The 11,860-nt window shown below is 38.7% G+C and overlaps 3 protein-coding genes and 1 long non-coding RNA gene across 4 annotated transcripts; 2 read left to right on the top strand and 2 right to left on the bottom strand.

Annotated features, from left to right (window-relative positions):
• Nucleotides 1-581: 581 nt before the first annotated feature.
• LOC103427939 (uncharacterized) lies at nucleotides 582-4,568 on the top strand. The gene is made up of 8 exons (XM_008366023.4): nucleotides 582-1,176; nucleotides 1,508-1,567; nucleotides 1,773-2,021; nucleotides 2,201-2,277; nucleotides 2,856-2,932; nucleotides 3,210-3,342; nucleotides 3,438-3,641; nucleotides 3,731-4,568. The coding sequence occupies exons 1-7, from the start codon at nucleotides 720-722 to the stop codon at nucleotides 3,591-3,593; spliced, it is 1,209 nt and encodes a 402-aa protein (XP_008364245.3). The 5' UTR covers nucleotides 582-719; the 3' UTR covers nucleotides 3,594-3,641; nucleotides 3,731-4,568.
• Nucleotides 3,892-5,229, bottom strand: LOC103427940 (uncharacterized protein At4g26485-like). Its single transcript, XM_008366024.4, has 3 exons — nucleotides 5,030-5,229; nucleotides 4,418-4,616; nucleotides 3,892-4,345 (listed from the first exon to the last, which is right to left on the bottom strand). The coding sequence occupies exons 1-3, from the start codon at nucleotides 5,172-5,174 to the stop codon at nucleotides 4,039-4,041; spliced, it is 651 nt and encodes a 216-aa protein (XP_008364246.2). The 5' UTR covers nucleotides 5,175-5,229; the 3' UTR covers nucleotides 3,892-4,038.
• Nucleotides 5,230-6,769: 1,540 nt separating this feature from the next.
• Nucleotides 6,770-7,848, top strand: LOC139196531 (uncharacterized). The gene is made up of 2 exons (XR_011581539.1): nucleotides 6,770-6,911; nucleotides 7,002-7,848. It is a non-coding gene; the product is annotated as an uncharacterized lncRNA (long non-coding RNA).
• LOC103427941 (uncharacterized protein At4g26485-like) lies at nucleotides 7,195-8,755 on the bottom strand. The gene is made up of 3 exons (XM_008366025.4): nucleotides 8,465-8,755; nucleotides 7,688-7,886; nucleotides 7,195-7,615 (listed from the first exon to the last, which is right to left on the bottom strand). Exons 1-3 carry the CDS (start codon nucleotides 8,604-8,606, stop codon nucleotides 7,309-7,311), a joined length of 648 nt encoding a protein of 215 aa, XP_008364247.2. The 5' UTR covers nucleotides 8,607-8,755; the 3' UTR covers nucleotides 7,195-7,308.
• Between the last annotated feature and the right edge of the window lie 3,105 nt (nucleotides 8,756-11,860).

Raw genomic sequence — 11,860 nt, 5'->3', positions numbered from 1 at the left:
CAAATAATAATGTCATTCTAAAATTTTTTAATCACTTTGTGGGGTCCATTAATGTAGGCAACCAATCAAATTCTTAAAATACACAACCATATTTATTATATTTCCATTATATCTATTAAAAATATTAAATGGATTTGACAGCTGCTGTCAAATTTGCCAGAAGGCTTTGCCTTCAATTGACTCAACTCCACGTGGGAAATTGAAGGCTCAGTTGGAGAAAGTTTGTTGCCAATTTTTATTGTTATATACCTATGTGGTAGTTTTGACATCTCCTTTGGAGATACTTTGAGTTCTTATATGTCAAATTTGATATATGAGAAAAGGTGATGTTAATTTTTTTTTAATTATTTTATTGTGTAGGTCTCATTAATGCACCAATTATAGATCTTAAAAATATATTTTAATTGATTTCTTTTTAAAATGAGTTCTTCAAATATCGTTTATAACAAAAAAAACATATCGGTTGGAAAATTTAACATTATCACATCAACCATCAAATTAATATTTGACATTTAATTTTTGACATCTACTTTGAAGACTACGTAGAAATGCTCATTTCCCGACCCAAACCATGCGTAACGTGTCATTAACTCAAACAAGCATATGACTGACATTCACAATTTCAGTCGAACCAACTGCCACCCAGCTTCCAAAGCAATGAAAAAACCTTTCCATATCCTAAATAATAAACAAACCGGCTTCCAACGGTCTTATCTCTCATGGCGTTTGCTCCGCCAAACCTCAGTTCAATCCCTCACTCTCTCTCCTCCAAACCATTTCCCCCCCAATTCTCCTCTCTCTCCCTCCAAACACCGCCGCGCGCACAGCCACCCGCCACCTCTCTTCGCGCCTCGAGGCGCCAAACCGTCCCCAGATCAGCTCTTCGAGAGTGGAAGGAGTACGAGGATGCGGTGAAGCGCAAAGACCTTGCCCGGGCTCTCAATTTCTTGCAATCAATCGAAACCCAGAAAAACCCAATTGAGCTTGCTAATGGGTCCTTGGCGGCTGAGTCGACCCGGCCTCGACTCGGCGAGCTGGGGTTAGTTGGGTTGGAGAGGGATTGGGAGGTCCTGGATACGTGCCTCAATGCTGACAATATGAAGCTTGTGGGCAAAGCTTATGTCTTTCTCAAGGACAGAGGATTCTTGCCCAATTTTGGGAAATTCAGGAATGTTGGTAATGTAAATTTTGCTTATTCCGAGAAAATTTTTATTGGGTATTGGTGAAATTTGCTCACCATTTGATCCTAATTGTTCAAAAATTCCAATTTGCTTACTGTTAGTGAAAAGTTGTGCACCCATCTGCCTCTAGGCTATTGTGACGGCATCTGAAACCAATAATACTATCATGTGAGAAATTTAATCATGGCATTGCGTTATTGGTTTGGATATCGCCATAGTGGTGTTACTGGCGTACCGAGTCTAGGTAAGGGAAACATTTGAACTTTTAGATCATTGCTGTATCTCATGTTGTTTTCTCTATGTTTTTGTTCTTTTCCTCCTTGTAGTTTTGGAGGGAACACGCAATGTTACACCAACAGTGTTGAAGACTTCAACCGGTTTAGAAGGTGCTTATTCTGATTCCTTTCACAATGGATTTTGATGTAGATTAGTAATTGTTAGAGATTCACACCTTTCCCCTATGTTATAAGCGATGTTATACTATGTTCTGCATTGGACTCTTTTATGTTGCAAAATGTATGTTCTTATTATGATATATGGTCTTCAAGAGCCTAGTTCTGATTTAAGCCATTTCTATGTTACTTTATCCAGCATCGAAATTTGCTCCAAAAAAGTGGGGTCTTTCCGAAAGTTCTGGCCCCATTTTGATTGCCTTTCTTGGAGGACTATCTTTTCTTCTTTCTCAAGGCATCGATCTCAGGCCTAACCTTACAGCAGTATTGGGGCTTGCGTTTGCGGATTCTATCTTCCTTGGTGGTACCTGTTTAGCTCAACTCTCAAGTTATTGGCCTCCAAATAGACGCCGTATCCTCATTCATGAAGCAGGGCATCTGTTAATAGGTAAACACACTTTTTCCTGGTCCATATTTTAGTATTGGATGCTACAAAATTGAATGATGCTGTGGATTTGACCAAGGGCATGAACCATTTCTTAAATCTTCAACCACCTTTACTAAAGTGACATCCTCGCAAGAGTGTAAACCCTGTGCAGTTAACTGGTTCCCCGTATTAAATTGCAGCTTATCTGATGGGTTGCCCAATTCGTGGGGTGATATTGGACCCAATTGTTGCAATGCAAATGGGCATTCAAGGGCAGGTAATTTCTTTCCTCTGTTGGCTTTATACGAGATCTGGTTTGGTTTTGTTTGCTGTGCTTTCAACAGTGAAATCTTGCCATCATTACGCGTTTCTAAACCTATATGAAGTTACTACTAAACGGATTTAGGATATGAATGTGATTCCTGCATATTTTTTACTATACTGGATTGACGGTACGTCATATGTGACGTCTTTTCAGAGCAATCATGTATCTATTGCAAATTTTTTATCTTGTCATTGAATATTTAAGTGTAACATTTTATTAATGTGACTTGCATTTGAGTAGAATTACTGAATTAGCGTAGGTGCCGCCCAGGTTTATGTACTTGTATAATCTTATGAAACTCAGAGGACAGTAGATTTCTTTGTGCTAGCTTGGTTTTCTTACAAAGTCAGTCTCTAATACATTTTTTTGGGCTGCAATGTATAGAGTTTTGACCTTGTTTAAGGACATAATGATCACTACATTTTTCATTATTGATATGTAGTGATTATAGCGTATGACTTGTCGTCCTTCATTGCAATGTACTGCTGTTAGGATGAAAAGTTAAGATCATACCGACTACTATTTTACAGGCTGGAACTCAATTTTGGGATGAGAAAATGGCCAATGACCTTGCTGAAGGACGACTTGATGGCACTGCTTTTGACAGGTGGGTATGAAATGAAATTGCAAGTAGGTGTCATGAATAAGCTCATTTGGTTTCCAAAACCTGAACGAAAACAAAAAAATTCTTTGGGGTGACGTTGCTACTTTCCTTGAATATATATGTTGGAAGTGAACTACAGATTATTTTTCCTTAAGCTTATGTAAAATGTCCAAGGTTTCCCTAGTTTGCCTCTGCATTTTAGATCTTTTGATTATGTATTGTGGACTTAAGAGTAATAACATGCCAAGCATTTGCTAATTTCTTCACATTATGCGTTCAGGTACTGCATGGTGCTTTTCGCAGGCATTGCTGCTGAAGCTCTTATTTATGGTGAGGCAGAGGGTGGAGAAAATGATGAAAATCTATTTAGGGGCATCTGTGTTCTTCTAGAACCCCCACTGTCTGTTCCCGAGGTACTCTCTATAACCGAAAATTTGTAGTTCTGTGATTTCCGTTAACTTAAAGTACTAAGATTTTCACACCTTTTTTTCGTTGTTATCTTGAGAAGATGTCAAACCAAGCAAGGTGGTCCCTTTTACAAGCTTACAATATGCTAAAATGGCATAAAAATGCACACCGAGCTGCGGTTAAAGCTTTAGAAAGCCGAAGTGGTCTTAGTGTTGTAATTAGGAGTATTGAGGAAGCAATGTCAACAAATACGTGAGCGGAAGTAACTTCACGAAAAATGGCTTCTTCCCACATTGGTGACGAGGTAAATTCTGGTCCGTCCTATTTGGTTTGTTTCAATTGTGTGCTATTCATTCCTAGATTAACTTATTTTCTGTGTTTTCTATTTGACAGGGCGGAGCACAAGAGATTGAACATATAATTGGTGTAAGAAAGGCCTCCGAAATGCAGTCATTTGAGGTGACACTAGGCTATTCCTCGCCGAACAATTCGAATCTACGGTGGACACAGAGAATTGTCTTCCAACAACTAGGTGGATATTCCGAGAAGGAAGATGCCGAGATAAATGAAAATTTCATAGAGACAAATGATCGAATTGACTTGCTGACTTGTTGCTGTGTTACTCCATACCAAAGTTTAAACAATAAGATAATAGTTTACATGTTGAAGAACAGAGGCGAGAACGAAATCAGTTCAAGAATTCAATAAGGTGAATCAAGAACCAGAAGTCGAAGTGGTAGCTTGGCAAATTTGTAGGTACTACACTGTCCAACACGAAATGTCCGGTTGCATTTTCTCCCACTTCCTTTCTTATTGAGATAACCTGGATAATCCGCTCGCTTGAAAGGTGCTTCCTCAACCAGATATAACCCTACCTCTTCTGCTAACTTCACTATGTTCCATCTGCTGAAAGGATTACCGGTCTTGTGTGTCACATGAACTTCTCCTCTTCCCGTCAGCATTTCAGACGCAGCTGCGAAGAACCGCTTGACCAGATCTTGGTGCAACCTGGAAAATGCATCGTTCCAACGCATCACTTTACATTTGATTCATGTAGAATTGCTCTGTATTAAAACTTACTCAATTTGAAACCTCTGGTGTTCCCATCCGAAGAAGCCCGCGTGAGGGAAATTAAAGACGATTCGATCAAATAGTTGATCAGCTAGCCGAGGGTGTTGGCTCATGGTATCCACATCCACTTGATGCAATACTACACATCCCATTCCCTTTAGCGTCTTCAATGTCCTCACTGCATCTGGGTACTTCCCCATAAACGACTCTACAAGTAGTATGGAAGGGATTTTAGTCAAGAAATTGGTATAAACATACATATATATACATACAAATATCAATATATAAGTTAAAGGACATTGTTTCTTTTTTGTTGCCTACCCTAGAATGCATGTTGACGATTGAAACAGTTTATATTTTATATAAAATGTTTGATCATCTAAAATGTGGAAAACACCATGGTTCGTTAAGATAAAGTTGAAATGAAAACGAAGACAATCGAACAACTAAAAGATCGTCAATTTGATCGTTATTTGGCAGTTGCAGGGATAATCCTGTAAAGAAAATCTAAAAACTAAATGGTTCTGATCGTTGAACCTACTCTGAAACGGTTTTTGATATCAATATTGCGAATTCTCGGTGCAATGTAGCAAAAACGAAATAGATTATCACCCGTAATACCTTTGGAGTCGAGAGAAGTGGCGACAATGTTGTTTGCAGAGCCAAATGCAGTGGCTAAGGAAGCAGCAAAAGAAAAGTTGCCCTCACCTACTAACAATATCTTCTGAGAGCTGCTGTAGTGCATAATCCTTTTCTCCTCTTCCATTTGATGGCAGCCCCGTGTTTGTTGAATTTATTTATCGACGAAACTAGTTATTGCTTTTAAGGTGTCTTGCCGTTATTGCTATTTAATTTGTATGAGGGAAAGGAACATACTTTAGTTGACGGAAAGGAAATGTATATTGATACGTTCAATCTCGTCCCAACATAGCCCCCATCTGTATCTTTACGATGATTCCAAATCCAAGATAGGAATCAAAAGTTATTCCATAATTAATTTACTTGAAATTTCTTCTTCTTTTGCCTTTTTGGGAACAAAAGCTGTTTAGAAGCTTGATAATTTTCTCTTCCGAGTCTGGAAAGTTGCAACATTAATTAATACTACAGGTATTACCCAATGAATAATACTTAGGTACTTGCTTTTTTATTTTGGTTCAATGATGTTTTAACACATATTTTATTATTTAAAAAAAAAAGACATTTTTCTTGGGCTCCAAAACAAAAGCATGCGACATCTTTTAATTGAGTCAAATTAAAAAGTGAGTTTATGAGGTAGTCAGTATTGAGTACCTAAGTATTATCCTTAACCGATTTACATGGAAGTTTGAAGAAGTGCATGTGAGGATCTCTGAGGACCACCCAATGTTCTGGGCAGGTGATGAAAGAGAGAAGACCACAACGGATGTTCAGATGCAGTGCAAAAGAAGCTTAGACCACAATGGATCAGCATCTCACATTATGCATCAAATACGCCGTATAAAATTTCTCCACCGACATGTACTTTATATATCCTATAAAGAAAAGGAAAACTAATGAATAAAAATGTGATTTTTCGTTAAAGTGAACAGTACTGCAGGCTTTTCGTTAAGTAATGATACTATCATGTGAGAAATTTAATCATGACGTTGTGTTATTGGTTTGGATATCGCCAAAGTTGTGTTACTGGCGTACCGAGTCTAGGTAAGGGAAGCATTTGAACTTTTAGATCATTGCTGTATCTCATGTTGTTTTCTCTATGTTTTTGTTCTTTTCCTCCTTGTAGTTTTGGAGGGAACACGCAATGTTACACCAACAGTGTTGAAGACTTCAACCGGTTTAGAAGGTGCTTATTCTGATTCCTTTCACAATGGATTTTGATGTAGATTAGTAATTGTTAGAGATTCACACCCTTCCCCTATCATATAAGCGATGTTATACTGAAATGTTCTGCATTGGACTCTTTTATGTTCTTATTATGATATATGGTCTTCATGAGCCTAGTTCTGATTTAAGCCATTTCTACGTTACCTTATCCAGCATCGAAACTTGCTCCAAAAAAGTGGGGTCTTTCCGAAAGTTCTTGCCCCGTTTTGATTGCCTTTCTTGGGGGACTATCTTTTCTTCTTTCTTAAGGCATCGATCTCAGGCCTAACCTTACAGCAGTATTGGGGCTAGCGTTTGCGGATTCTATCTTCCTTGGTGGTACCTGTTTAGCTCTAACTCTCAAGTTATTGGCCTCCAAATAGACACCGTATCCTCATTCATGAAGCAGGGCATCTGTTAATAGGTAAACACACTTTTTTCTGGTCCATATTTTAGTATTGGATGCTACAAAATTGAATGATGCTGTGGATTTGACCAAGGGCATATAAATGTAAAAAATGCACACCGAGCAGCAGTTAAAGCTTTAGAAAGCCGAAGTGGTCTTAGTGTTGTAATTAGGAGTATTGAGGAAGCAATGTCAACAAATACGTGAGCGGAAGTAACTTCACGAAAAATGGCTTCTTCCCACATTGGTGACGAGGTAAATTCTGGTCACGTCCTATTTGGTTTGTTTCAATTGTGAGCTATTCATTCCTAGATCAACTTATTTTCTGTGTTTTCTATTTGACAGGGCGGAGCACAAGAGATTGAACATATAATTGGTGTAAGAAAGGCCGCCGAAATACAGTCATTTTAAGTGACACTAGGCTATTCCTCGCGAACAATTCGGATCTATGGTGGACACAAAGATTTGTCTTCCAACAAGTTGGTAGATATTCCGAGAAGGAAGATGCCGAGATAAATGAAAATTTCATAGAGACAAATGATCGAATTGACTTGCTGACTTGTTGCTGTGTTACTCCATACCAAAGTTTAAACAATAAGATAATAGTTTACATGTTGAAGAACAGAGGCGAGAACGAAATCACATCAAGAATTCAATAAGGTGAATCAAGAACCAGAAGTTGAAGTGGTAGCTTGGCAAATTTGTAGGTACTACACTGTCCAACACGAAATGTCCGGTTGCATTTTCTCCCACTTCCTCTCTTATTGAGATAACCTGGATAATCCGCGCGCGTGAAAGGTGCTTCCTCAACCAGATATAACCCTACCTCTTCTGCTAACTTCACTATGTTCCAGTTGCTGAAAGGATAAGCGGTCTTGTGTGTCACATGAACTTCTCCTCTTCCCGTCAGCATTTCAGACGCAGCGGCGAAGAACCGCTTGACCAGATCTTGATGCAACCTGGAAAATGCATCGTTCTAACGCATCACTATACATTTGATTCATGTAGAATTGCTGTGTATTAGAACTTACTCAATTTGAAACCTCTGGCTTTCCATGCCGAAGAAGCCCGCGTGAGGGAAATTAAAGACGACTCGATCAAATAGTTTAGCAGCTAGCAGAGGGTGTTGGCTCATGGTATCCACATCCACTTGATGCAATACTACACATCCCTTTCCCTTTAACTTCTTCCATTTCCTCACTGCATCTGGGTACTTGTCCATAAATGACTCTACAAGTAGTATGGAAGGGATTTTAGTCAAGAAATTGGTATAAACATACACATATACATACAAATATCAATATATAAGTTAAAGGACATTGTTTCTGTTTTGGTGCCTACCCAAGAATGCATGTTTACGATTGAAACCGTCTATATTTTATATAAAATGTTTGATCATCTAAAATGTGGAAAACACCATGGTTCGTTGAGATGAAGTTGAAATGAAAATGAAGACAATCGAACAACTAAAAAATCGTCAATTTGATCGATATTCGGCAGTGGCAGGGATAATCCTTGAAAGCGAATCTAAAAACTAAATGGTTTTGATCGTTAAATCACACCCTGAAACGGATAAAGTTGAAATGTAAATGAAGGCAATCGAACAACTCAACAATTCTCAATTTGATTGATATATGGCACGGATAATCCTTCAAAAAGAATCTAAAAACTAAATGATTTTGATCGTTAAACCACACTCTGAAACGGTTTTGATCGTCGAATCACACTCTGAAACGGTTTTTGATTGCTGAAGCACTTATGAAAATAAAATGTTCTTAATTTAGGAAAGTCAATGATATCCGTAATACCTTTGGAGTCGAGAGAAGTGGCGACAATGTTGTTTGCAGAGCCAAATGCAGTGGCTAAGGAAGCAGCAAAAGAGAAGTTGCCCTCACCTACTAACAGTATCTTCTGAGAGCTGCTGTAGTGCATAATCTTCTTCTCTGCCATTTGAGTCTCTGTAATTTACTTGAAATTTCTTCTTCTTTTGTCTTTTGGGAAACAAAAGCTGTTTGGAAGTTTGATACTATTCTCTTCCGAGTCTTGAAAGTTGCAACATTAATTAATACAACAGGTATTAGCCGAGGAATAATATTTAGGTACTCGCTTTTTTGTTTTGGTCCAATGATGTTTTAACATATATTTTATTATTTTAAAAAATAAAAGACATTTTTTTTAGGTTTCAAAACAAAGAAATATGTGACCTCTTTTAATTGAGTCAAATTAAAAAATTGAGTTTATGAGGTACTTAGTATTGAGTACCTAAGAATTATCCTTAGCCGATTTACATGGAAGTCTGAAGAAGTGCATGTGAGGACCTCTGAGGACCATCCAACGGTCTGGGCAGGTGGTAAAAGAGAGAAGACCACAATGGATGTTCAGATGCAGTGCAGCAGAAGCTTAGAGCCACAAAAAAAAAAAAAAAAATCTAATTTCAGATGAAAAGTAACATGAAGAAGACTACCATGACTCTTTTTGTTTTTAGACCTTGGTTTCAACGAATAAGAAATAGAATATGACTTTATAACTCCATTTCTCACATGACCAACTCCGCATTTATCTTTTTTAATTGTTGTCCAATCAGGTTGTGTAACCTAACATTTTAAGTAATAAAGGAATAACGTACTACTCAACTAATACTTTTTACACCATATATTTCTTTTGAAATTCACTATATATTCATATGCATTCTGAAAAATATTTCGTAAAGTACTAAGAACTCATAATCACTTGAATTTTCATCTACCATCAAATTCACTAAAATACAAAACCAAAAATCATGATATTTTGGATGGTATATGTTAAATTATAAACCTAATTAAAATAATAAATCCAAATTCTCAATAGAAATATAGTTTTTTTAAGTGTAAATATGCCCTTATCTATATGATAAATAATAAATTTACTTAAATCCTCCTAGTCTGCTTAGAACTCTATCTAGACCCCCATCTAGACGCATAGACGTTAACCCCAACTTACCGTCCGACTAACATCTAACATAATTTAATTAGAACACCCTATGCTAGAATCCTGAATGTGTGACTACTTATAAGTTCAAAAATGGGCTAATACCTCTTATACAAAGAGTTAGAAGAAAAAGGGTCGCATTGAATTGACTGTCCTTGATAATTATTAATTTCCAAAGTAGACCATGAAGACTGTTTTGTACATGGGATAAAGATTCTCTCTACATGTTTTTTTTTAGTGCAAGATTATACATGTCTTTATAATATATATGTGCACCGTCCAAAACTATCCAAGGGTTCTAACAATGCCACGTACTTAATAAACAGAACAGCCTTGGTGCTCGGCCGGTCGGCCCCCATATCCACACATCCTTCCTCCTCCCTTACCACCTGCCTCTCTCCTCCGCCCTCAAGAAAAGACTGCCATTGCCAAAGTCTCATTGGGATGCCAACCATTGTCATTTTGGCAACCTGTTTGCTCCTTGATCTGAACTTAACTTGGGGATAACTGGAAAGTTGATACGGTGGCTGAGGGAGGAAGGAAGACGGCGTGGGTACTAGCATTGGCAACGGCGGCAGCCCTGCCACCGGGAAAAAGAAAGGACGGTGAACATAAAACTAATTCATTAAATACGTGGCGTTGCCATATCCCATGGATCGTTTTAAACGCTTCATATTAAAAGACTTGTATAGTCTCGGCTTTTAATATACGGATCAACAACAACAACAACAACAAAGCCTTTTCCCACTAAGTGGGGTCGGCTATATGAATCCTAGAACGCCATTGCGCTCGGTTTTGTATCATGTCCTCCGTTAGATCCAAGTACTCTAAGTCTTTTCTTAGAGTCTCTTCCAAAGTTTTCCTAGGTCTTCCTCTACCCCTTCGGCCCTGAACCTCTGTCCCGTAGTCACATCTTCGAACCGGAGCGTCAATCGGCCTTCTTTGCACATGTCCAAATCACCGGAGCCGATTTTCTCTCATCTTTCCTACAATTTCGGCTACTCCTACTTTACCTCGGATATCCTCATTCCCAATCTTATCCTTTCTCGTGTGCCCACACATCCCACAAAGCATCCTCATCTCCGCTACACCCATTTTGTGTACGTGTTGATGCTTCACCACCCAACATTCTGTGCCATACAACATCGCTGGCCTTATTGCCGTCCTATAAAATTTTCCCTTGAGTTTCAGTGGCCTACGACGGTCACACAACACGCCGGATGCACTCTTACCCTTCATCCATCCAGCTCGTATTCTATGGTTGAGATCTCCATCTAATTCTCCGTTCTCTTGCAAGATAGATCCTAGGTAGCGAAAACGGTCGCTTTTTGTGATCTTCGCTAGATTGCTCCGGTCATTAGTGTGGATAAGTATATAAATGGATAGAGATAGGAAAGCAAACACAAGATGTACGTGGTTCACCCAGATTGGCTACGTCCACGGAATAGAAGAGTTCTCATTAATTGTGAAGGGTTTACACAAGTACATGGGTTCAAGCTCTCCTTTAATGAGTACAAGTGAATGATTTAGTACAAATGACATTAGGAAATATTGTGGGAGAATGATCTCGTAATCACGAAACTTCTAAGTATCGGAGTGTGGTGTCGTCTTGACTTGCCTTATCTGTCTCATAGGTAGATGTGGCATCTTCTCTGGAAGTACTCTTCCTCCATCCAGGGGTGATATCTTTAACTGGTGGAGATGCACAAGGTAATGTATCAATTTCACTTGAAGCTTACTTGTAGTTTCAAGCTTGGTCAAGCGCGATACAAACCATGTAGTAGGAGTCCCCCAAGTCGCCGAGCTAGGGGGTCTGCTGAAAGAGGTGACAGACAAGGTAAGCAATCAGAGCTCCGACTGATTGTTCACCTTCTCCCCATCTTGCAGCAGCATGAAGGATAAAGAGAAGAAAAATGAGAAGAGATGATATGAGATACTTTTGCTTTTGAAGAAGTAACTTTCCACAGGCTTATTCTTGAACTGAGCTGGAGGGTTTTCTGGTTTCCTCCAGAGTATAAGGCCGACTGAAGAATTTGAGGGTCAAAACAAGTCCATCAAATCTAGAGTACGTTCCACCCTGCTGATATGGGATACTTTTGCTTTTGACAGAGTAATGGATGTATCGGCACGTGTGCTGTTACGCTTGTCTCCACATGCTTCCTTGTATCCTTCGCACTTGCCCTATCTGTTCCTCAAGCAGATGCGGAAATCTTCCCTGGAAACATAAGATGTTGAAG

The sequence above is a fragment of the Malus domestica genome, chromosome 05 (assembly GCF_042453785.1).
Source record: "Malus domestica chromosome 05, GDT2T_hap1".
In the NCBI taxonomy this organism is placed as follows: domain Eukaryota; kingdom Viridiplantae; phylum Streptophyta; class Magnoliopsida; order Rosales; family Rosaceae; genus Malus; species Malus domestica.
The sequence above is the reverse complement of the archived record's forward strand: the minus strand, read 5'-3'. Positions and strand labels throughout refer to the sequence as shown.